Source organism: Natator depressus, chromosome 7 (genome assembly GCF_965152275.1).
Source record: "Natator depressus isolate rNatDep1 chromosome 7, rNatDep2.hap1, whole genome shotgun sequence".
NCBI lineage: Eukaryota > Metazoa > Chordata > Testudines > Cheloniidae > Natator > Natator depressus.
The window spans coordinates 92,238,735-92,264,002 of NC_134240.1; the positions used below are offsets into that span (position 1 = coordinate 92,238,735).

General features: G+C 38.8%; 1 protein-coding gene across 2 annotated transcripts in view; it reads left to right on the forward strand.

Annotated features, from left to right (window-relative positions):
• The window catches only part of LOC141991053 (protein FRA10AC1), a 55,571-nt gene that overhangs the window by 8,971 nt on the left and 21,332 nt on the right, over nt 1–25,268 (forward strand). For both annotated transcript variants that reach the window (XM_074959076.1, XM_074959075.1), the window contains exons 5-8: nt 3,291–3,367; nt 4,380–4,463; nt 4,981–5,065; nt 16,567–16,612. In XM_074959076.1, coding sequence (XP_074815177.1) covers nt 3,291–3,367; nt 4,380–4,463; nt 4,981–5,065; nt 16,567–16,612 — 292 coding nt within the window. The remainder of the gene's footprint in view (nt 1–3,290; nt 3,368–4,379; nt 4,464–4,980; nt 5,066–16,566; nt 16,613–25,268) is intronic.

Here is a 25,268-nt window from a genome sequence, read left to right on the forward strand (position 1 = left end):
CTCCTCTGTTGAACTTTCCATCAAGTCATCTTTACTATTGTCTAGCAGTTGCTCTTTGGAATTTAGCAGTAGGGGGATGTAGCATTTTGTGGCAGATTGCACCCATTTAATTGAATTGGAAAGAATGTAATACACCTGACAGATTTGTGTGATTTATCTGCCATAAGTGATGTAAGCTATTTTATAGGCTGCCAATCCAGTTTGGTAAAAACATCCTCCAGGACATATCTGCAATCATCTTTATGTTTGGAGGATTGGTAATACTGTATGACCTTTATGTTAAGCACATATAGATTTGTTCAATGATCCTATGAAATAGTTATTTTGAAGGTACTGTAGTAATGCTGCTTCTGCTTGATATTGTGCTCATATTCCTCTCACTAGCACAGAGAAATCATTGTAACGGGGTTCCCGTGGTGCAGCCTGGATTGTGTAATCGCTGAGCCCTCTCTCCTACTAACCTGGGTTATCTGTCTCAGTGGTGAATATAGGGGTTCCAGGGTGCCACTCTGAGGTACAGAGTGTCATAATGACCAGAGACTTGCCGTATTGCATGATGAAATTCAAATAGCCCTGTGTAAATCTTAGCATTATTGTGTTTTATTATCTATCTATCTAGTGTCTCAGTAGCTGAAGTGAATTAGTTTCCTGCCTGATATAGCCATGATTGTAAATTATTTGGAAACAGTAGAACTTGTATTTTTTTTAGTTATATTGGGATTAATATGGGTATATTGTGTGGACTTGTGGCAATCCATATGTGGAGCATGCAAACATCTGGAGATGCCACGTTTCATTGCAATAGAGAGAAATTGTCATTTTGTGCTACTTAACTCAGACTTACTCTTCAGCTCGGTCTTCATTTTTAAGAAACGCTCTAACTTTGTCAGGTCTATCACAAAAATCTTGAGTACACACAGTGCCACGAACCAAAGGCACATTTACAAGATGAAGATGTTCTGAGCTGAACTGTGTTAACCTGTTTCTTGTTCTGTATTGTTTAGATTGTAAATTCTTCGGGGCAGGGAATTTGTCTTATATTTTGTTTGTGCTGTGTAAGTTGATAGAGCTATAAATGTTTTATTATAATGTGATGTCCTGGCTAAAGGCCAGAAGGTTCATTGACCAAAAAAGGATAAAATCCAGTAGCTCTAGCTGAGTGAGCTATGCTTATGTAACAAAATCAGGTGTTCCTCCGAAGTTATTAACCCTGCTGTGTCACCTTTACATTATTTTTCCTGCACTCTTTCCACATAAAGTCATCTGCACGTGCCTAATGATCCTCAAGTTGTAAAAACAAGCAGTTGAAGAAGAAGCTGTGATTAAAGAGCCCGTAGTAGAATTCGTTAGCCATAGTGTTTCTGTTTTCATGGAACTTTGTATAAGTGCCGGATTTGGATAATTTCTCTACTGCTACCATCTTATTCTTTTCCTCCAGTTGTAAGGACAAGTCAGTTGCCTACCATTATCAAAGTTGATAATGGTGACAAAGAAGCTGGAGTTCCTTGAAGTTAGTCAGCTTCATCATGATGTATACAGTCTGTAGCCTTGCTAAATAAAGGCATCTAACTGTATTCTTGAATTTAGGTCTTTAATTTTTGAAGCATAACATTATGATTGACAGGTTTCAGAGTAGCAGCCGTGTTAGTCTGTATTTGGAAAAAGAAAAGGAGTACTTGTGGCACCTTAGACTAACAAATTTATTTGAGCATAAGCTTTTGTGAGCTCACTTCATCGGATGCATTCAGTGGAAAATACAGTGGGGAGATTTATATACACAGAGAACATGAAACAATGGGTGTTACCTGATCACTCTCGTTACAGTGTGTATGGTAAGGTGAGCTATTACCAGCAGGAGAGTGGGGGGGAGGCCTTTTGTAGTGATAATCAAGGTGGGCCATTTCCAGCAGTTGACAAGAATGTCTGAGGAACAGTGGGGAGTGGGGGGCGGTGGGGGGGATAAACATGGGGAAATAGTTTTACTTTGTGTAATGACCCATCCACTCCCAGTCTCTATTCAAGCTTAAGTTAATTGTATCCAGTTTGCAAATTAATTCCAATTCAGCAGTCTCTCGTTGGAGTCTGTTTCTGAAGTTTTTTTGTTGAAGAATTGCCACTTTTAGCTCTGTAATCGAGTGACCAGAGAGATTGAAGTGTTCTCTGACTGGTTTTTGAATGTTATAATTCTTGACTTCTGATTTGTGTCCATTTATTCTTTTACGTAGAGACTGTCCAGTTTGATCAATGTACATGACAGAGGGGCATTGCTGGCACATGATGGCATATATCACATTGGTAGATGTGCAGGTGAACGAGCCTCTGATATTGTGGCTGATGTGATTAGGCCCTATGATGGTGTCACATTTGGAAACTTCTACCAGAAAATACATGTACAATATTTTATTCCATAAAATGATTTTAATGCAGGCAGTAGGTTGACAGAAATGAATTCTTATTGAACTCAATTTAACATGTGGCTTAAGAACATGCCAGAAAGATAATTTATTTCCAATTCTGTAGTTCCATAAATGTCTGAGAAATTTGTTATATATTTTAAGTTATTGTTTTCTGTTTTATTTCCATTTGTGGAGGTGCTTATTTCTAGAATAACGTGACTGTGTATATGGTTTTGTTTTTGCTTGTTCACAAGCAACAGCAAAACCGTATAAACAATCACATTATTCTAGAAACAAGCACCTCCACAAATGGAAATAAAACGTGTCAAATTACATCTGTAAGACAGAAATGTCCTAACAATCTCAATACAATTTCCTGTAACTTGGTATTGTGGTCCTAAACAAGTTATCTACTGAAGTTTGTTATTGCTTTTACACTGACACTGAAAAGTACATAAAAATGCCTCATTTCATGAGTAATTTTATATTTATATCAGGCAAAAATGATACAGATATATTTTAAACCAAAGTTGGAGTATCATGGAACTCTAGTTTGAATTGCAATAGAATACACAGTAAAGGCTGGATTAAAGATCTGTTGTACATCTTCAAATATACTAAAAAATATTATAAGGGTGTAGCATGTGGATGGGTTTTACAATTTAAATTCTGTCCTAAAATTCTTCTGTTGAGAATTAATTTATAATAAGAGTTCTTTAAACTTCCTTTCCATTAAAATTAATTTAGGTAATAGCTTCTTTAAGTCCTTTATACTGTAGAAACAATTTTGTACTAATCTTTTTATCTGAGGTAATGGTAGTGTGAAGCCAAATAAACCAGCCGTGGAGTGAGAGAGAACACTGAAAATAAATTCCTTAATTTTGCTTTATTCAGTATGCAAGACATAAAAAGTTTGTGAATGACTACATTTTATACTATGGTGGCAAAAAGGAGGACTTCCAACGTTCAGGGTAAGTACCGTTAGAGAACATACTTACCTGTTTTATAATACTGCTAAAATATATGCTGGGTAATTAATTCTGTGGCCGGAGATTTATTTGTGTATCGAAACATTAACCTTTTTGCTAAAATGTACCAACTATGGTAGTTGTAAATATCTGAATTAGGTATGGAGAATTGTTAGTTGTCTTGATTTAACTTTGTACAATTTGTATCTATACATGAAAAGTTAGATGAAATTCAGATGGGAGTTTTTATTTTTGTGTTATGTAGATTAAAAGACAACACATGGAGGGTGTATCTAAAATAATCCAGTATTTGCTGAGTGTTCAACTCTCATTCCTAGAATGTCAAATGCTGCTCTGATAGTAGAAAATGACAATCTTGTACTCAGACTTCTGGGATGCAGTACATAATGCTGAAATAACTGCTTGCAGGTAGTAAAATTGTTTGCCATTTGGAGTACAGGGCAATTTTTAAAGGATAATTATCAAATTTACCAAAGTCACGAGAGGCTAGTTATTAGGGTTGAGGTTTCCTAAGAATTGCAGGCAGTTATTTACACGTTCTTCATTAATGTTAATGAAGATGTGTGGATAAATCCCCTGCACTGTTTTGGCAATCTGAACCCAGGAGACTTGTGAAGTCTGGAATATCACTAAACATCTGCCCAGGGAAGCTAAACCCTTGTTCTGAGCTGCAGATAATCCTCTTTTTATGTTTTAAACATAACTTTTCATATAGAATTAAATCTCACACAGTTTTAATAGTTATGAGTGACTTTAATGTTGGAAGCAAGCTCTTTTATTCTTTTAGGAAAAAAGTTAGTGAATAATACTTGTTCTCATGAACAATTGTTGCTTCTTAAAAGTATCTCCCAGTATGGTCAACTCAATAAATAATACAAGGAATTATAAAATACCACTGTTTGCCAAATGATGATCTGATTATTTTGTTTCTGGTGCTGTAAAATTTCATTTTAATACTAGATCTGCTTTTTAAGAAAAATGTACCCTTTCACAGAGCAAGTGACAAGACAGACCTTGATGTTGTAAGAGAAAACTATAGATTCCTGTGGAAAGAGGAAGACGCAGTGGACATGAATTGGTAACTTGGGCTATAATAAGACATTATTTTTAGATCATTTTGTATTTTTCTTTTTCCTCATTCATTAAAAATTGCCATGCATATTTGTTCTTATTGCTTTGAACTCTTGATAAATTAAAAAAGGGTAGGAGATAAAGTAATACAGCTCTGTGTCAAAATGAACTAATGACACAGAAATGAATAAACTATTGTTCATTCCCTAAGGTAACTAAACTACCATTCAGAAACCCAGAAGAGTACAACTTCAAAATTATGCTTTGTTTGTGCTTTAAATATATTTTTTAAAATATATAATTATTTTCAAGAGAAACTAAAACTGTTTCATGACAATTACTCTCATCAAGCTGTATATTTTCTTATTTTCTTTTATTTTTACCACTACAACTTTTATTCGTTAGAGAAAACAAACCTGCAATGCCCCTGTCCTGTTAATGACCTAACTATGTATTAGGGTTTGTTATTTGACCTCACTTTATATTTTCCACATGCTTAATCAATAATGTTGTCTTTCTTGCAGGGAAAAGAGACTGGCAAAGAAATACTATGATAAATTATTCAAAGAGTATTGTATAGCAGATCTGACTAGATACAAAGAGAACAAGGTACATTTTTAAATTCATAAATCTCTTTGGTTGCAAAATAGGTTCTTTATTCTATATATTGATAGAGGGCACTGCATTAGGATCCAGTCCTACAAACACTGCCTATGCTGAATTCTGTGGGACTACTCATGATAAATGTCTGTAAGATTGGGCCCTAAATTTGTTCAGAATTAATTTTCTTAAGAAACTTAAGCAACAGAAAAATGCTTAAGATGCCTTCCCTGATTTTTTGGTTGATCTTTATCTCATCTTCCTACATTTATGCCACATTCCTCAAGCCCTTCCACCATCAGAAAATAATCTCAGTCTCCCTTGAACTCATTTATAGTTTTCTTTTGTTTTCTTTAATTATCATGCCCGGTACCTTATTCCATGTGTTTATTATACTTTGTGGGAAAACTTTTTTCCCCAGTTTGCTAATTTTCGTAACATTTTTGAATCTTTGTGTGGTGTGAACAATATTTTTTTTCCCTACTTCACATATGACTTTTCTAAGTTCTGTTAGGTCACCTTGAATTCCCCTCTATTCTAAATGAGAATAAGTCCTGTTTCTTTAACTTTTCCTCATGATTATAAGCATTGGAAAATGTTTATCTTTTAGCATAGCTTTGACAGATTGCGTAATTTGTTTTCTCTTAAGCTATTTTATACACTTTCTTCAAACATGCTATTCAACATACTCATATTCTCATACTTCCAAATCTTTATCAACTGTTGGCTTATCCATGTCCACTTCTGGTACAGAGGGAGTCCTATATGGATTTTTCTTTTGGAATGTAAAACTGGCCCTTTAAGGCACAGTCAGCTCCACCCTACTACCTCTGCAGCTACAGATTGGTTTCAACTTTGTGCTGTCCTATTTGTTTTCCTCTGCACGTCCAGATATTGAGAATTTTATTGCCTTCTCTTTTCTGCTCTATTCTGCAGCCCCCAACTGCTGCAGACAGGCTCAGTGGAGCACTGGTTTCTTCATCTGATAGCCACCAGTTCTTCATGTGACTTTCCCCACAGAACTTTAGGTATCCTGCTAAACTTCTGCAGATGGATACTTTAGAGATGCACAACTTGCATTAGGTATCCCTGCCTACAACATTCTGTCTGCCTTTTAGAAGGTTTGCACCATAGAATTTCCTCCTCAATTCCCAAATCATATTGCTCCTCATTCCAACAAAAGACAGGCTCTTTCATATGTTACATAATCTGCTTATCACAAGAACTGGTCCATCAACAAAGAACAACCTTAGGGGTGGGATAGGGGTTAGTCCTAGTATTTTATGATGATCAAGAAGACTGAGTGTTTCATCCTATTCTGGCTCTATCCCTCAGAATTCCTCCATGTAATATATCAGATTCAAGGTGGAGATGACTTTCTGTTCTGCATGGATGAAGAGGGGGCTTATCTCCATGTGCCTATTCATTTGTTGCATCACAAGAAAAGTCCCTCATCTAACTGATTCTTCTACAGAATTGTGTGGAAATTCCTCAAGCAGTGTCATGTCAAGAAGAATCTCTCATCTTGGAAACCACACTCAGTCCTTTTAGCCATTGGAATCATGATAGGTGGTAGTCTCAGGGCCCTACGTCATGTCAAAGCATTTGGTTGAAGATGGAAGCACAAAAAAATAACATCTTCTTGAAGCTTCAGGCTGTGGGACTAGGCTTTCTATTGTTTCTTCCTTACATCATCATATTTGCAGTCCTGTTAGAAATAAACAATCAAGCTCCAAGAGTCTGTAGATTAACCGGGAAGGACCAGAAGCCCTTCTCTTTGTCATTAGATCATAAAGATTCTGTCCAAAGTGGAAAGAGCTCGCCTATCGATATCAGATAGGTATATCCAGAGCAGCCTTCATGTCCACATAGACTGACTGAGGCAGGAGACAGTTCTGGGCAAGAGGCAACTGAACAAGGTGGTGGTGCAGCAAGACTTTGTCAGATGTTGTCATGGCTGGGTCGTGGGCAGCCATACCTAGTGGTCAGAGCCAGGGTCCACGGTCATGGGATGGGAGTCAAGAATCATTTTGGATCAGGATACCAGGAGATCAGAAGCACGAGACAAACTTGAGGGCAGAACCATGAATCTGTAACCGGAGTCAGCCCAGGTTAGGATACCAGGGGTCAGAGGCAGGAGATAAACTGGAGATCAGAACCATGGGTTGGGAGTCAGAATCGGGCTCGGTCAGGATACTGAAAGGTCAGAGGTAGGAGACAAACCAGATATTGGGACTGCAAGTCAGATGCAAGAAGTCAAGTGGGTTGGGATGCCAGGAAGTCAAATCAGGGGAGCAGGAAGCACACAGTCCAGAGCAGGGTGGATCCCAGTTTTGTACAGCAGGGATCCACTGCTGGGTTTAGATAAAAGTTGTGGATCAATCAGGACCCCTAGCAATCTGCCAATTAGGTTCCAGAACTGGAGTCCTCTGTCGGGATTCAGCCCTTGGAATTGTTAGCAGTCACTCGGTGGCAGGTTGCAGCTTACTAGCGCCTAAGAATCCTGTGGATCGGGGTTCAAGTCCTGCAGTCCCTAAGGGATGTAACTTCTTGCTTTCCACTTCAACCAACCAGACACGTCCCCCTCCCTGCCCCCCAGACAAACTCACGGTTTGCTCCAGACACTAGGATTCCTACAACTGGAGGGGTGTGTGCTTTCTTTTTTGCATGGTCAGGACCTTGCATGTATGTCTTTCCTCCTCTACTCCTCCTGGGCATTGCCAGGAAGATCCAGAGGGACCAGACCAAAGTTATTTTCATAGCTGCCGCTAGACCCAGAAGACCTTGGTTCACCAGCCTCTTTCACATATCTGTCTGTGATTTCTGGCTCTTTCCTCAGCCCAAAGTTCTTTTCATCAGGGCCAGGTCCTATACGTGAACCTCACCAGTCTCTGCCTAGAAGCCTGGAGGCTGACAAGTGACTCTACAATCCTTTGATTATTGCTCTCATATAGTCAATTTCCTAATGCTGTCAGGAGAGCACTCTGCATTTAAGTGTTACTTTCTTTGTTGTTTGGCTAGGAATGTAACTCTTATTCAGACATTCTGTTCTGCCATCATAGTGTTTTTCTCAGACGGGAAAACACGGTGGGAGGATCTCAGAGGCCAGGCCCCAGCCTGAGTCCAAATGTCTGCAATTTTTAGCCCTCGCAGCCCAAGCTCCACTAGCCCGAGTCAGTAGACCTTGGCTCTGAGACTCAGCACTGTGGGTTTTCTATTGTAGTGTAGATGGAGTTTCAGCTTCGTTTTAAGGTTCTTTCAAGGCCATGTTTCAAGCCCCTGGGCCAGTTCTTCTTTTACTTCCTGGCTGTGAAAGTGCTTACTCTTGTCACCATTACTTCAGCCTGGAGTGCTACTACATTGTAAAGAATCTTACCTCTAGTTTTTCCATGAAAAGATTATCCTTAGACTCACCACATAATTTCTCTGTTTGTTCTTTCTGTATTAATCAAAACATTTCCTTTCCTTTCCTTCCTTGTCGGAAAGAGATCACCATGCATCCATTAGACGTTGCCAGAGCCATTAATTATTAGATAGGACATCTACTTTCTGGACCGACTCCTTTTTATTTATATTGCTTGTGGCTATAACAAAATGAGGTATTAAGGTTTCCAGGACTATGATTTCCCTTTGTGTTCAGACTGCAAAAAAAGATTAATATACTGCGTGCCACTTAGTGCTTTTCTTGGGGATAAGGGTTCATTGTACTTTGTTCCTATCTGTGGTCAGAGAATTAGCACTTCTTATTAGGAGATCTGCATAGCTGCTATTAGGGCCTCACTGAACTCCTTTACCAAATGCTATAAGGTCTGTTGATGCTGCCTTTGGTTTCTTGATTCTGTGAACCATCCCTCCTATCTAACAGACTAAATTCACTTCTTATTTTTCCATTGAGTTCGTCTCTGTTGTTGGTGTTTCAGCTTATTCAGTATTATTTTTTAAAAAACACTCTTTACACACATTTGACTTGTTTTATTTACTGTCCACCCTTACCCACTGCTTGTCACTTTCCAGTGTTTGGTGGAAGCATTTTTAGCAAAAGTGACTCTCCTATGGGGACAGTTGTCTTACTTGTAAATTAGTCTTGTAGAGAATTCCTCTGCCAGTCCTGGATCCCTCGCTTTCTTCTATCTTTGCTCTTGCTTTCCAGACTAGTCTGTTTAGGAAATACTCTCTAGGGAAGATCACATGTAGTTCCTTATTGGGCCAGATTTGGACCCAAAAGGAAAAATTACATAAGCATACCTCATTAATATAAGTGAGCATGGATAATGCAGTGGTTGGTGGATTGGCTGAGGGATTCTATGAGATAACAAATATACAGGTAAGGCAAAATGATCCTTTATTTTGACTGTATAGCCAGTAGATATGCACAGAGGTATGACAAATTCTGTTGATGCTTTCACCCAAACTTTTTTACGTGTTGCATCACAAGCTTTTCAGAATGGGACAATTTTTAACCATTTAGAGGTATACTTTTAAATGGGACATGTGAACATTACCACGGTGGCTTGGATCGAACCCTATTGCGACATAAATACATTAGAAGCAACATCTTGCATCTAGGTGCAGGAGACAAACCTAGATCAGGATTCTGGTTTCCATGCATCAACTAAACACTAGGTAGGAAGATGAGCCTTTAGCTTCTTAGGTGCTGCACAAATCACTTGGGACAGGATACTACGAAGTAACAACATAGTAGGCCTGAACTCTGCTACTGGAAATTCAAACACGGAAACCAGACTCCAGTTCAAAGCTTGTCTCACAACAAAATTTGAATCTTAATATTTAAGTAGTCACAGTGGAGCTTTATCATTAATATTTCACTGAAGCAAGCAGGGTGTTAGGAGGATTATAATTTACACATTTTACTACAGTGACAAAGTAGGTGAGGCAATATCTTTCATTGGATCAACTTCTCTTGAGCGCATACAGAGCTCTTCAGGTTTGAGAAGGATACTCAGTCTCACAGCTAACCTTCATCGATGTGAGGGGGAACCCTCTGACTGCACACCCCTAGTTGTCACCCCACACTGCAGTCCATATGGGATATCATTAAACAGTTACAACCCGTACTCAGTGGGGACCAAGTCCTGAAAGAAAACTTTCCTAACCCTGCTCTTCTGGCCTTCAAACAACCCCCCCAACCTCACCAAGCACATCATCAGAAACAAGCTCCCCACACATCAGGATGCACCAGCTCAAAGTGCACTAGATTCTGCCGTAACAGATGCAAAACCTGTAGCTATATCTCCACTTTTATGATGATTATTGCCCCCACAAAACACCTTTCAAGATCCATGGGTCCCACACATGCCTATCACAACTTATGGTGTACCTCATCTAGTGCACTAAATGCCCCAAAAAACAGCTATATGGGTGAAACAAGACCATCACTATGCTCTTGAGTGAACTCACACAGAAAAATGATAAGAGAAAAGTACCATATCACCTATGGGTGGAGGCTTTTTTCACAAGCGATCACTCCCTGTCTGACCTTTCGGTCTCATCCTCAAGGAAACCTGCATAACACATTCAAAAGGTGAGCCTGAGGGCTTAAATTCATAACTTTTGCTAGACGCTAAAAATCATGGACTTAATAAAGACACAGGATTTATGGTTTATTACAACAATCTGTAAACTACTAATTCCCCTTTTTGTCCTGTGACTGCAAAAGTGTTTCACCTTGAATGATCTCTTGAAATACGTGTTACCTACGTACACTAAATAATCTGTTCCATCTTGTATTTAGCTGTGACACGCTGACTACCTTTCCCAGACCTGAAGAAGAGCTCTGTGGAAGCTCAGAAGTTTGTCTATTTCACCAACAGAATTTGGTCCAATAAAAGATATTCCTCATCCATCTTGTGTCTCTAATATCCTGGGACCACCACAACTACAACACTGTCAACATTTTACTACTGCAGTATTTCTCTGGGGACAATGTTCTGCAGTTTTATTAGATGGGCGACACTACATTAGATTGTACAAGTTATTTAAAAACCAATTAAAAACCATGGATGTAGGATTCTTCAGTGATCCTCAATTTAAAAATGTTTTTTCTATTCTAGTTTAGTGAACAGTTGTTCAATGCAATTCCCATGTTATGCAGTTGATTTATTTGTGCTAGTCTGAAGCATGAGTGGCTCAAGTGAAACTTATTTTAGATCACACTGCAGATTGCTTAGTTAGCCAAGCACAAGATGTTCCTTCCTTAGCAAATTGTCAGCATAAGCAGAATAATATGGAACCTAATATTTTCTATTCTATTGAATGATTTTCCAATTCATATTTGTCCAAAAATATTTTTGTTCAAATTATATTAAGTCCTGAATGCAATACTTCTTAAAATTGAATTTATGGAAAAACATGGCCCTTCAGAATAAAATTGACATGTTAAGAATCTTATTTAGAATACATTTAACTAGGGCAAATTCAGTACAGATGGAACATCTGATTATTTGTAATGTGATTCTGCCCAGTTTTCCAGCTGGGGTGCAAAGAGCTCAAATGACTTGTCCACAATCACTCTGTGAATAAGTGGCTCATCGTGACTTAAGACCCAGCAACTTTTTGGCTCCCAGTTCTTTTCTATGTAGTTTGGGCCATGTGGCATTTTTTAAAGCATTCTCCGCTATTGCCTTTATGGTAATGATTATTGATCATAAGGAAAAAAAAAAAGTAGTTCTGTACAATATATTTCTGTACTGAAACTAGGAACATTAAAAAATGAAGGCAATGCATAATGGAGATTCGCATCATTATATATGAAATACAAATACATGGAGATTTGCACCATTATATATGAGTGGGTTTAATACTCAGATGTACCAAGTTAACTGAAGACACAACTTGGGATAGAGGAGACAAAGGTGGTTTTGAGCCACTTTTAGTCTTGGGCAGTTGAATCTGGCACCAGTTAGAACAGCCACTAGACTGCTGTTAAGTTATTCTGCCTAGAAAAGTCTTTAGAGGGATCATTCCACTGGTTTAATTTTGATTGTGCTTTGGCCCTGACATCAAGTGGCCCCAGTATGCTGTGGAGGTACAAAGTGGCTGAATGTTCTGGAGTAGTCAAATAGTTCTAGTAACTTTATTTCGCAGTGTTCCATGCAGTCTTTTTGTTCTGTGACTAGAAGGTTGCTTGGGAAAGTTTCATTTCAGCTAAAGATTTTGAATGAATGAAGGAGGAGTACACAGTACATATAATAATTAAGCAGTGCTTTTAACTATAGCACCTTCATTGGCTTCTCTGTCTCTTTCCACATAAAATCTGAGATCCTGGTGCTTCCTGTCAAGACCCTATATAGTCTTGCTCCCTCTCTCCCTCCAGACTTCTTTCCAGTATTCTCTCTTCAGTTCTCCCTTATCACAACCTTCCACTCTCAGCTTTGCAACTTTTTTCATGTAGGCCTCAATGCTTGAAGCAGGCTCCCAATCTTTGTCTGCTTGGCATTCTCTTTCATCCATCAAATCCCTTGTTAAAAGCAACTTATTTCAAAAATATTTCTGACCTTGATTTCCTCACCAGTATTTGTTCCTTCTCACAAACTACAGTGTGTCCTGTGTCTTGTAAATACTTTAGGACATCTAACTTGTCTTGTTCTGTATTGTAAAGTTTACATATACTTAAACTGCATAAGTTTGTAGCTTTGTATAAATGAACAATAATAGTCATAATAAGTCTGAGTTAGGCAGATCCTAGACCATTAAGAGCTTTGAAGAATGTGAACCAATTCCTTAAATTTCACTTGAAAGTAAACACATAAAGGAATGGAGCAGTGATATAATTCGGTCATAATAATCAACCTCACTTGAGGTGGTCTGCTTCTTTCTGGTCAACCATAGATGATAAATAAGCATTACGGGTCACTTGCATCTGGAGTATCCAGGAAATAGTTATGGGTTCAATAGGACCTTAAGTCTTAAAAGACTTAAAACTACATTAATGAAGGGCAAATATGTACCTTGAATAGAGAGGGCCAATACATTCCCACTTATTCCTACAGATGCGTCTCCTGTTGCCAGCTAGCACCGCTTATTCTCTTGTCTACATAACCATAAATCACCTCCAGCGCTGCTCTAGCACTGATGGCAACCATGGAATCTGTTTATAGGCAGGGCTCAGGTGTTTTTACCACAGAGCAGAGTTAGGTGACACCGTACAGTAGAACCTCACAGTAACAAACACCTCGGAATGGAGGTTGTTCATAACTCTGAAATGTTTATAACTGAAGAAAACACTATGGTGGTTCTTTGGAAAGTTTACAACTGAACAGTGACTTAATACAGCTTCAGAACTTTACTATGCAGAAGAAAAATGCTGCTTTCCCTTTATTTTTTTAGTAGTTAAAGTTTAATGCAGTACTGTACCTTATTTTTGTGTGTGTGTTTGGTTTTTTTGTCTCTGCTGCTGCCTGATTGTGTACTTCCGGTTCCAAATGACAGGTGTGGTTGACTGGTCAGTTCATAACTCTGGTGTTCGTAACTCTGAGGTTCTACTGTAGGAAAAAATGCCTAAGCCCTAGCCCTAGCAAAATTTTAGCTACAATGTTTGCAATTATAGACCAAGTCAGAGAAGCAGAGAGATGGTATAATCTGCGTTTCATACAATGTGAGTTATGGAACTGAGCATCTACATATTGGTGATACTGTAGCCCATTACAGCTTGCAGTTTTTTCTTAGTGGTCTGTATATATTAATAGCATCATGTTCCTCTTATGTGTTTTTTTTTGTGTGCACTACATGATGTTGTTACTCCATTTCCATATGACATTTTTGTATTTTTTCTGTCCGGTTTAACCTTTGATAAATGTTACAACATGCAGATAGCCTCCTTTGAACTCAGTTGAGTTTTCCAATTCAGCCATCAACAGGAGCTTTGTAATCTTTTACTGTCAGCAGTTGTACTCTGTTGATAAATTGAAATTCTCCCAGATGCATTCCTAGGCTGCTTTCTGGGTTTTCCATTTAGCAGATTGTATTACGGGTATACCATATGAGTAGTTCTGTAATTAAGCAATAAGTCAGGAGATGTGCATCGTTAAGCTATTGGAGTTGCCTTGTGTTCATCGTGTATCAATGGGCTAAAAATGCACAGTCTGGTCACTACTGGATTATGTTTAAAAAAAATACTAGAGACAGTTTGGGCATTGAAGGGACACTCAAGTGTTTTGTTTTTTCTCAGAAAATGATATGTAGCAAAACAGAAAATATCTTTTAAATGAATTATTACAATTAACAAAAAGGTAAAATTCACTCCCTGACAAACCTGCCATTTTCTTGGTAAAAGCTAGGAAATAAGAGAAATGAAGATAAGTAAACACATTCTGCACTGAAATAATTGAGAAAAGCACTAAATTTATATGGCAATTTTAGGTGAGTTTAAATACGTATTAACTGGTTTTCAAACAAAATTATATTTACTTAGCTCTCCAATCAGGGTCCTATAGTGTAAATTGCTCTATAAACACATATGAATATGTGGTCCCTGGCCCAAAGAGTTTTAATTTTATATGGTTGACATGTTTATTTGGTCCAGGAATTTCAGATGAAGACACAGTATTGCCAAAATCATGAGTTGGTCCCCCTCAAGAGATCAAAATCATGAGGATTAAAAAAAAAAAAAAAGATGAAAAAACATTATTATTTTATTTTTTTTTTTAACTGTCCTAGCTCATCATTTGTGGGATTGAGAGAGACATTTAGTGTTTCTCACTTTCCCAAAAGTATTGGTCCTTGCCACAGGGGCTCTCACCCCCACGTCTGCCCATGTCCTGCCCACCAATTGATCCTCACCCCTGCCCCCCACTCAGTTTGGCCTTATCAGCCCCACCTCCATTAGTTCAGCCCCCCATCTCGTCAGCCCCCAACCCCCACCATCAATTCAGTTCCCCCTCCCCTCCCAGTACAGTTCCCTCAGCCCTAACCATCAGTTCACTCCCCTTCCCCTATTCAGCCCCCCAACCTCACCTCTGTGGTGGGGCTCGAGCAGGCTTCTTTCTCCCCTATCCCGGTCTTGGGGGTGGGTGGCTACATGGGCTCTTCACCCCCCTTCTGCCCCGGCTAGAGGCTGTAGGGGTGAGGAGTAGAGGCATTGTCCTGTCCATATTTCTCAGAGGAGGGAAGGGAGGAAGGAGCGGAACTGTGCTAGGCTGCTAGACTCTGCTCCCTCCTCCCCTCTGTGAGAACAGTGAGTGGAGGGGAGAAACTCTACTGGCTTCCAACACGGCTGAATTTCTCAAGGGGGCTGGCGCTTCTTGCATCATCGCCAGCCCAGCACCCTCCAAAATTCCATCATTTGACACCACCAATGTCATTTGACATCACCAATGTCATCACCAACCACCATGCCATTTCCATCATTCTCAAAGAAAGCACAAGAGTTGGCAACACTGATTAGATAAAAAGCACCCTCCTTCCAGGGAAATGATGTGCTGCTGATCTCTGTTCCCCCCTCTCTGCTTTTTAATTAGCAGTGATCTTAGACCAGACCATTTCCTTCAGACTATCCTCCCTCCCTCTGTGTATCCTGATATCAGCTTTCTTTCTTACAGTCTGGCCTTCTCACTAGACTCCACCTAATATGTCAGGGAATGGTTTGATTTAAGGGTGGTGGGCAGAAAAAGCAGGGAATAGTACGGAGATCGATTTCTCAGGGAAAGGGGCCTGTGTTATCTTCATATGAAATTCCTGGACAAAGTCTAGAAACAAAAAGAAATACAAGTTAGGGCAAGTCTAGACTACAAAATTAAGTCGACCTAAGTTGTGTTGACGCACAGCCACTGCGGTAATTGAATCGGTTTTACGTGTCCACACTATGCTCCTTGTGTTGGCAGTGTGCATCCTCACCAAGGTGCGCTTGCACTGATTTAACTGCCAGTGAGGGGCATTGTGTGATGGTTTCTGAAAGGAAGCAAGCTGACACTGCGTCAACCTAACAGCATCAACTTATACGTTATGCCTCTCGCAGAGGTGGAGTTATTAGGTTGGTGTAGTGGGTGAGTGACATTGGTGGGAGCTACATTTCAGTGTAGACGCTTAGCAGTGTAGTGTAGACAAGGCTTTAGATAAATGTAGTTTTGTTTTAATTCATGTAGGGATGAGGTGGAGAATGGGATGTTGAAACGTAACTAAAATGTCTATTTCACATTCTGTTTCAACTTCCAGCGCTCTCCTCACTGTATACAGTAAAGAAAGAATTGCAATGCAGAATGAAATACAATTCTTTCTCTCCTGATTTCTCTTACTTTCTGCCTGCTAGCAAGACATTGTAGACTTGTAGATCCGTGTCTACTAAATCAGATTCCATTCATGATTCAATCCAACAATAAAAAATCAGTGAGTTTCTTTCTATTGGGTGGGGGATTAATATTTTATTTAACAGAGCTAAACAAGGAAACAGTGCTAAAAGGCAGCAAGCAGTTGAAATTAACTTTTTAAAATTTTGTATGTCTTTGGAATTTATTTGACTGTTCAGAACTTAATTTCAGTTTTTATCTTTATCACAGTTTGGATTTAGATGGAGACATGAGAAAGAAGTAGTTTCAGGAAAAGGTAATATTGCCTTTCTTCTTGTATTACAGTTCATTCTTGGTTAGTTATTTGTGGTGGGTTTTTTGCTATCTTGTTTGTGCAAGTGGAGGTATAGATGAAAGTTTTCCAAAATGTTGACAATAATGTGTAATAATTCTTAGCACTTCTTGCATTATATCATTTTACATCTTCAGAGTGCTCACTCATCTACATCAGTAATGACTTAGGAAATCTGTGCTTTGTTTTCATCTTGCAGAATATTTGCAGCAAAAAGCCTTTTATACTGGTTTTCCAATGTGAAATTTCATGCTCATTCATCTTAAATGGCACTGGCGAATAGCTGGTGCTTCTGCACTACTTAATTATTCAGTGTTAAGGTTGCCCAGCACCTCCCAGTATAAGACCCTGTTTTTAGGTGCTTACTATTTTGTCAGACTTCAGCCATTTAGGCTAAAATTTGTTATGCAAGGTGTCTGCCTCAGGTTGAATTGCTTTGGTAAATTTCAGTAAAAATGTTTTTGTTTTTTTTTCCAAGAATGAGATTAGGGAAAAATAAGGGCTTTTTGTCCATATGTTTAAACAAAACAAAAATTATCACAACCATTTAATTGAGACGCTCTAGCTCTCCATGGTTTGGAGTAGGGATTTGAAATTTGACCGATGGATGGCCCTTTGTCTGTGAGCCCTTTGCTGCTCTTGTGAAAAATTGACAAAATTTGGCCTTTGAAAAAGTTCAGTTTGCATATGCTCATTAGAGTTTTGCTTGAGTTTGGAAGCTAGATTCTCTAAAGATTCTGTCAGGTTTCAGAGTAGCAGCCGTGTTAGTCTGTATTCGCAAAAAGAAAAGGAGTACTTGTGGCACCTTAGAGACTAACCAATTTATTTGAGCATAAGCTTTCGTGAGCTACAGCTCACTTCATCGGATGCATACTGCGGAAGTGAAGAAACAGATCGATAGAGCCAGAAGAGCTCCCAGAAGTCACCCACCATAGGACAGGCCTGTCTTTGTTAGGCCTGTCTTGTGGTTGGTGACTTCTGGGAGCTCTTCTGGCTCTATCGATCTGTTTCTTCACTTCCGCAGTATGCATCCGATGAAGTGAGCTGTAGCTCACGAAAGCTTATGCTCAAATAAATTGGTTAGTCTCTAAGGTGCCACAAGTACTCCTTTTCTTTTTAAAGATTCTGTCAGCACATAGCATGCTTTAGCCCAGGGCTACAGGGGCTGAGAAGAACTATCCCTGCAATTGCTCCTGGCTGGTGCAGGACATTGTGGTGCCAGGCACAAGAAATGAGAGCAGTGAGACTTATTTGAGCATAAGCTTTCGTGAGCTAGAGCCCACTTCATCAGATGCATAGAATGGAACATATAGTAAGAGGATATATATATACATACACACACACACACACACACACACAGAGAAAATATGAAAAGGTGGAAGTTGCCAGACCAACTTTAAGAGGCTAATTAATTAAGATTAGCCATTATCAGCAGGAGAAAAAAAACTTTTGTAGGGATAATCAAGATGGCCCATTTCAGACAGTTGACAAGAGGTGTAAGGATGCTTAACTTGGGGAAACAGATTCAATTTGTGTAATGACCCAGCCACTCCCAGTCTCTATTCAAGCCTGAGTTAATGTTATCTAGTTTGCAAATCAATTCAAGTTCTAAGCATCCTCACACCTCTTGTCAATTGTCTGAAATGGGCCATCTTGATTATCACTACAAAAGTTTTTTTCTCCTACTGATAATAACTCATCTTAATTAATTAGCCTCTTAGAGTTGGTCTGGCAACTTCCACCTTTTCATCTTTTCTGAATGTATATATATCCTCTTACTATATGTTCCATTCTATGCATCTGATGAAGTGGGCTCTAGCTCACGAAAGCTTATGCTCAAATAAGTCTCACTGCTCTCATTTCTTGTGCCTGGCACCACAATGTCCTGCACCAGCCAGGAGCAATTGCAGGGATAGTTCTTCTCAGCCCCTGTAGCCCTGGGCTAAAGCATGCTATCCCTGCAATTGCTCCTGGCTGGTGCAGGACATTGTGGTGCCAGGCACAAGAAATGAGAGCAGTGAGACTTATTTGAGCATAAGCTTTCGTGAGCTAGAGCCCACTTCATCAGATGCATAGAATGGAACATATAGTAAGAGGATATATATACATTCAGAAAAGATGAAAAGGTGGAAGTTGCCAGACCAACTCTAAGAGGCTAATTAATTAAGATGAGTTATTATCAGTAGGAGAAAAAAACTTTTGTAGTGATAATCAAGATGGCCCATTTCAGACAATTGACAAGAGGTGTGAGGATGCTTAGAACTTGAATTGATTTGCAAACTAGATAACATTAACTCAGGCTTGAATAGAGACTGGGAGTGGCTGGGTCATTACACAAATTGAATCTGTTTCCCCAAGTTAAGCATCCTTACACCTCTTGTCAACTGTCTGAAATGGGCCATCTTGATTATCCCTACAAAAGTTTTTTTTCTCCTGCTGATAATGGCTAATCTTAATTAATTAGCCTCTTAAAGTTGGTCTGGCAACTTCCACCTTTTCATATTTTCTCTGTGTGTGTGTGTGTGTGTGTGTGTGTATATATATCCTCTTACTATATGTTCCATTCTATGCATCTGATGAAGTGGGCTGTAGCCCCCAAAAGCTTATGCTTAAATAAATTTGTTAGTCTCTAAGGTGCCACAAGTACTCCTGTTCTTTTTTTCTGTCCTATGTGCTCAGTGCTCCCTCTGCTGGCACTCAGACAGCATGGAGGAAAAATTAACCTGGCATGAATGCAAAGGACCAAGAACTGGGACCTCTGTGTGTTTGGGGCGGTATGAAGGGAGTAAATTGTGACAAGGAGACTGGGGTTGAGGGCTGGGAGATGGTGGGGGCAGGAGATTGGGACTGGGTGGGAAGTCTGAGATTGGATAAGGAATTTAGATGGAGGAGACTGGGACTAGCTGAGCAACAAGACTATGAGGGGGACTAGAATGAGGAGGCTAGGATGGGGAGAAAATGGGAAGCTGGATGGGAAGCCATGAGGGGAAAACTAGAACTAGAACGAGGAGTTCCAGGGGGCGGGACTGGGACTAGTTGGATGAGGAGATTTGGATGTGGAAGTGGGTGTGGGGTGGGAGGATGGATGGATGAGGAGCAGAGGAGGGTGAGGGAAGGGACAGGACTGGGACAGAAGTGATTGGGTTTGGGAGGAACCAGGGCAGAGAGGTCTATGACCACTAGAGAACACTGCTTTTCGGAGCCTGGAATGAAACCGAAGGTTTCTATTTAGAGTATTTCTCTTCTGTCAGCAAAAATATGTAAAACCCACTGGCAGAACATGTATTTCCTGCTCTACTGCTCGGCCACATAGAGAATGCTAGCATACTACTGCTATCAGTTACTCTGTTAGCTCAAAAGGCAGAGAGGACTGTGCTGTGGATCTAACAGATCCAGTGTTGGTAATGACCCATACAGATGTCAATATGATGCCACAAGATGGAATTTCTGTTTTTTCAGTTTTTTTAAAAAACTAGAAAATTACATACCAAAAAAAAAAAAAAAAAAAATAAGACTGTTGTGGTAGCAAAGTCAAGCACTCAAAAGCTAAAATTGCCAGAATTAAAGTTCCCTGTGCAACTTTAATTCAACACTTTTGTGTGTATATATTGACGTCATGTGGAAAAAATAGTATGTGATCATGTAATTATTATAAAGTAGCTATATGCACACAAGGGGTTCACGTTGCATGCGTAACCTTAATTTTGGCATTTCCTAACATTTGGCTGCTTGACCTCGCAACCTTGATATTCTTTTACCTTTTTGTGTTTAAGTATTTATATTACAGTAGTATGTAGAGGCCGTAGTCAAGGATCCCCTTGTGCCTGGTGCTGTATATAATAGACAGTTCATATCCTAAGGAATTAACAATTTCGGGGCATGCAAACGTTTAGCATATCTGGCACGTAAATACCTTGCAATGCTGGCTACACAAGTGCCATGAGAACGCGCGTTCTCACTTTCATGTAATGTAAATAAGAAGTGGGCAGCATTATCTCCCGTAAATATAAACAAACTTGTTTGTCTTAGCGATTGGCTGAACAAGAAGTAGGACTGAGTGGACTTGTAGGCTCTAAAGTTTTACATTGTTTAGTTTTTGAGTGCAGTTATGTTACACAAAAAAATCTACATTTGTAAGTTGCAGTTTCACGATAAAGAGATTGCACTGCAGTGCTTGAATGAGGTAAATTGAAAAATACTATTTCTTTTGTTTATCATTTTACTGTGCAAATATTTTTAATAAAAAATTATAAAGTGAGTACTACACTTTTTGTATTCTGTGTTGTCATGGAAATAAATATATTTGAAAATGTAGAAAAACATCCGAAAATATTTGGTATTCTGCTTTTGTTTAACAGTGTGATTAAAACTGAAATTAATCGTGCATAATTTTTTTGAGTTAATCACATGGGTTAACAGCAAGTAATTGACAGCCCTAGTTTGTAGTTATAGGGAAGATAGCAGGTATCATTTCCTTATCTTTGATTCAGAAGTGAAAAAAGACATAGACCCCGCTATTAAGATAATTTAGATATGGATAATATACTGGACAGATTCCAAGGCCTTTAGTGCAGAGATGTTACAAGGGCTGATTTGGTGCTCAATTTTATCTAAATGTGAGAGACAGGAGAGGTAATTTTGTTTGTCATAGTATTCTGCTGACATGGTAGATAAGAAAAGAATAAATTCTACAGAATACAAAAAGAAAGCTAGAAAAAGCAAAATTAATGCTCATTCTTTTATTACTACTTTAGGCTGTTTTTACTCCACAGAAAAACATTTGATTCAGGATTTGAGATTCAGAGAGACATTTTTTCCTGTTGTCTATTTTGAAACAATTTTGATAAAAAGAGTTCTCTAGATTCTTTGTGTGTTGACTAAATGGTACTAAAGCATATGAAGAGATTTATTTCCTAAATACCGAAACCACTGAGGTATCTTTGAGTAGGAACTGTGAGTTTTCAGCAGCTGTGCAGACCTACATCTACTCTACGTTATGACCTAGTATGATAACTATAAAGATAAAACAGTAAAGTCAGTTTTAAATAAGCAAGAGTTGGCTGTTCCTTTTCTTCTGGGGTATATATGGATGCTTAAAAATCTCTGTAATCTCATTTTTTTTTACCTGACTCCACCTGATACTCAGAAGCTAATAGGTCAAAATATCTTCACAAACAAATTATTTAAAAATGCATCAATTATATCAAAATAAATTTCCTTAGATTAAGTTAGTTATGGTACGTGAATAAGGGGATGTATGTAGTCATTCAAGTATTTGGTAATATCTGTGTAGCATCTATAATAAAATGGCTGTGACTTGAACAATAGGAAATGGGTGGGCACGATATTCTCTGCAAATGTTGCTGGATGTAGGCTGTTTGGAGATATACTAGTGAAGGGTTTCAGAGTAGCAGTCATGTTAGTCTATATCTACAAAAAGAAAAGGAGTACTTGTGGCACCTTAGAGACTAACAAATTTATTTGAGCGCTAACAAATTTGTTAATTTCTAAGGTGCCACAAGTACTCCTTTTCTTTTTACTAGAGAAGGGTGTTGCAAAGGCAGGCTTATAAGGGAGACGCCATCATGTCAAAGGGACTATAAAGTATTTACCAAACAGTGTTTCTTCTTTGAGTACCAGTCCCTATATGTATTTCACATAGGTGTACACATGTTCTCCGTGTACCTGAATATGGGGGATTCTTGAAAGTGGTATCTGTTGGTCTGCTCACGTACCCTTGGTCTCCTTGTGCTTCCAGCTGAGGAGATAAAGGGCAGAACAGACTGGCTGCTTCTCCAGTTCCTTCTTACTGCCACATGGCCTGTGTCAGAACCTTCAGTATCTGAAGATTCATCTTCCTCATTTTATTCTTTGGTCATACATATATGTTAGGTAAGAGGATCAGCAGAGGAAGATGTGAAGGTCCATCAGCCTTCCTCCACCACCAAGAAGAGCAATGTTATAACACTCAGATTTGCTGCTTGATAATATTAAACCTAGAGCGAGGAGACTATTTTATTTTCTGGAATGCAGTATACAAAATGGACCATATCTATGTCTAAATCACAGTATTGTAGTAATTTGTGTTTCTGTTAGTTTAATATTTTATTAATTTTAATAGCTGTTTCATCATGAACAGATGTTGAAAGGTTACAACTATGGCTGTGCATATTCTGGAAGGCTCAGTTTATACTGAAATTCATTAAATGGGCCCTGATATTTAGTTTATAGATTCATCCAGCAAACTTATTCATGATTGGGAAATGTCAGGAGAGGCAGCATGATCCAGTGGACAGAGCACACCCGTCTAGAAGGCAGGAGATCAGGATTCTATTCTTGGCTCTACTGCTGACTTTCTCTGTGAACCTAGGCAAGTTACTTCACTTCTCTGTGCCTTTGTTTCCTCTCCCACCTACTGTATGTCTTGTCAGTTTTCATTGTAAGCTCTTCAGAGCAGGGACTGCCTCCTACTATGTGTTTGTACAGCACCTAGCACAATGGGGCTCAATCTGAGTTGGGTAGATGCTACTGTAATACAAAGAGTAACCATTAGTAACATACACCCTTTGTTGGAATTATACCACTTGGGGATTCACCTTTGCAAGGTGAATCTCCAACTGGCTATTTAAATCTTGGCATAGTGCAATGAGGATAGAACAGAGCACGTTTGGCCCATTTGCTTTTTAATGGCAATTAGTGTACCTGGTGGTATTAGGCCTGTTGGAGTTCCTCATAGTCCTCTACATTTAACTAACCTGAACATTTTAGGTTGTAAACAAGTTTTACTGTTTCACTATTCTATAAAAGGACAAAAGGGAGTAGCAACCATTTTCTGGAGCTGAGAAACATGTCATTGTATGCACTCTGAGAGGTCAGTATTTGTTATTCAGACCTGGCAAAATCACATCAGTATCTGCTTTTAAGTAATTGAACAAGAAAGAGAGTTCCATGTTGCTTCGTGTGGCCATGTTTGCAATTCTAGTGGATATTGCAGTTAGGCTATTGGTGTTCAGAGACCACTGCTTATTATGTTGAGTAGTATTGTCTTATTGCTTCCTTGCACTCCCCCGTCTGTCTGTATCCCTCTGTTGTCTTGTCTTATACTTAGATTGTAAGCTTCTTGGGGTTGGGGATCATCCTCATATTCTGTTTGCACAGCGCCTACCACAGTGGAACCCTGGGCCATGACTACAGCTACTAGGTGCTATAGTAATACAAAAAGAGACAAGGTGGGTGAAATATCTATCATTTATTGGACTAATGTCTGTTGGTGAAAGAGACAAGCTTTTGAGTTCCACAGAGGTCTTCAGGTTGTCATTTTCTTCTGATGACCTGAAGAAGAGCTCTGTGGAGCTTGAAAGCCTGTCTCTTTCACCAACAGACATTAGTCTAATAAAATATATTACCTCTCCCACCTTGTCTCTCTTGTATCCTGGGACCAATACAGTTACATAACACTGTAATCAATAATAAAAAAAAGTCACTTAAATGAATGGTCTTCAGAGGCTATGGATGTAAAAGGAAGTCTTGGTATATAGGCAGGTTAATTAAGCAATATATCAGAGCAGCAAAAGATGGGTATAATAAACATGGGGGAAACAAGAGGTAGATCTCTTTACATAAGGAGAAAATCCTTATGACTAGAGGCCTTCAAGGAATAGGAACCAAAGTTCATGGATAGCAGCTACACTGTCACGTGCTTAGTAGAATGAGCACTTCCTTCGCTGGCAAGAATGCTTCACAGTATAAGGATTGGGAGAACATTAGTTCTCCTCACTAATCCAAACTGAAATAATTCCTTTTTGGAGGAAGTGGTCCTTTCAGTAACTAGGCTTGAGAATTACAGCATTTCAGCTGCCCCAGTCCTGCTCTAGGAAGGAGACAATGCCCTGTAGCTAGAATTCATAGACATGCTTTCTCTTAAAAAATGAATCCACAAATAGGAATTTATATTTTAGGCGTTTATAGAAATGCTTTTCTGCACTAGAATTTGTGCACTAAAGTGATTATTCTCAGTTGCAAAGTGTAATTTCTCTATTCACTACATATTAGAAAAATCAGGAATTATATTATTTGGAAGTGACTTTGATTTCTGAGGAGTATATGTAATGTGTTTTTTCATAATGTGTGTGAATGATTTTATTTTCCATCTTTAAGTCAGGCAAGCGGAAGTGGAGTAAGGAATAGGAACAACAAGAAAGCATATATGCTGTTTTTATCATTTCAGAAATACCAGATGTATCAAATAGCCTATAACTGGAATTATAAATATACTTCTTAATATTTTAGAACTATATCTAACATTGTCTTATGCAGAAGGTGCAGCACTTCAGTTAAAAATCTTAATTGTAGGTGCAGGTTTAGCTGCCTTAATTTCTGAGTAATTGAACTGGCATTCTTGTTGATCAGTATGGCTCAGTAAATAGATCTTTTTATTATGTAGCTGAGTTCTCTTAGGCCTGTTGTCATAGTAGCCTTATTCGTTTTTAATAATGATCTCACACTCTGTGGGAGAGAGCATGAATTTTATTAGTAAATATTAAGTAATCTGTTTAATGAAGTAAAGAGTAGGAGTGATAAAGACAGTAGACAAGCTTTATTAGTGGACAGCTCAATCATA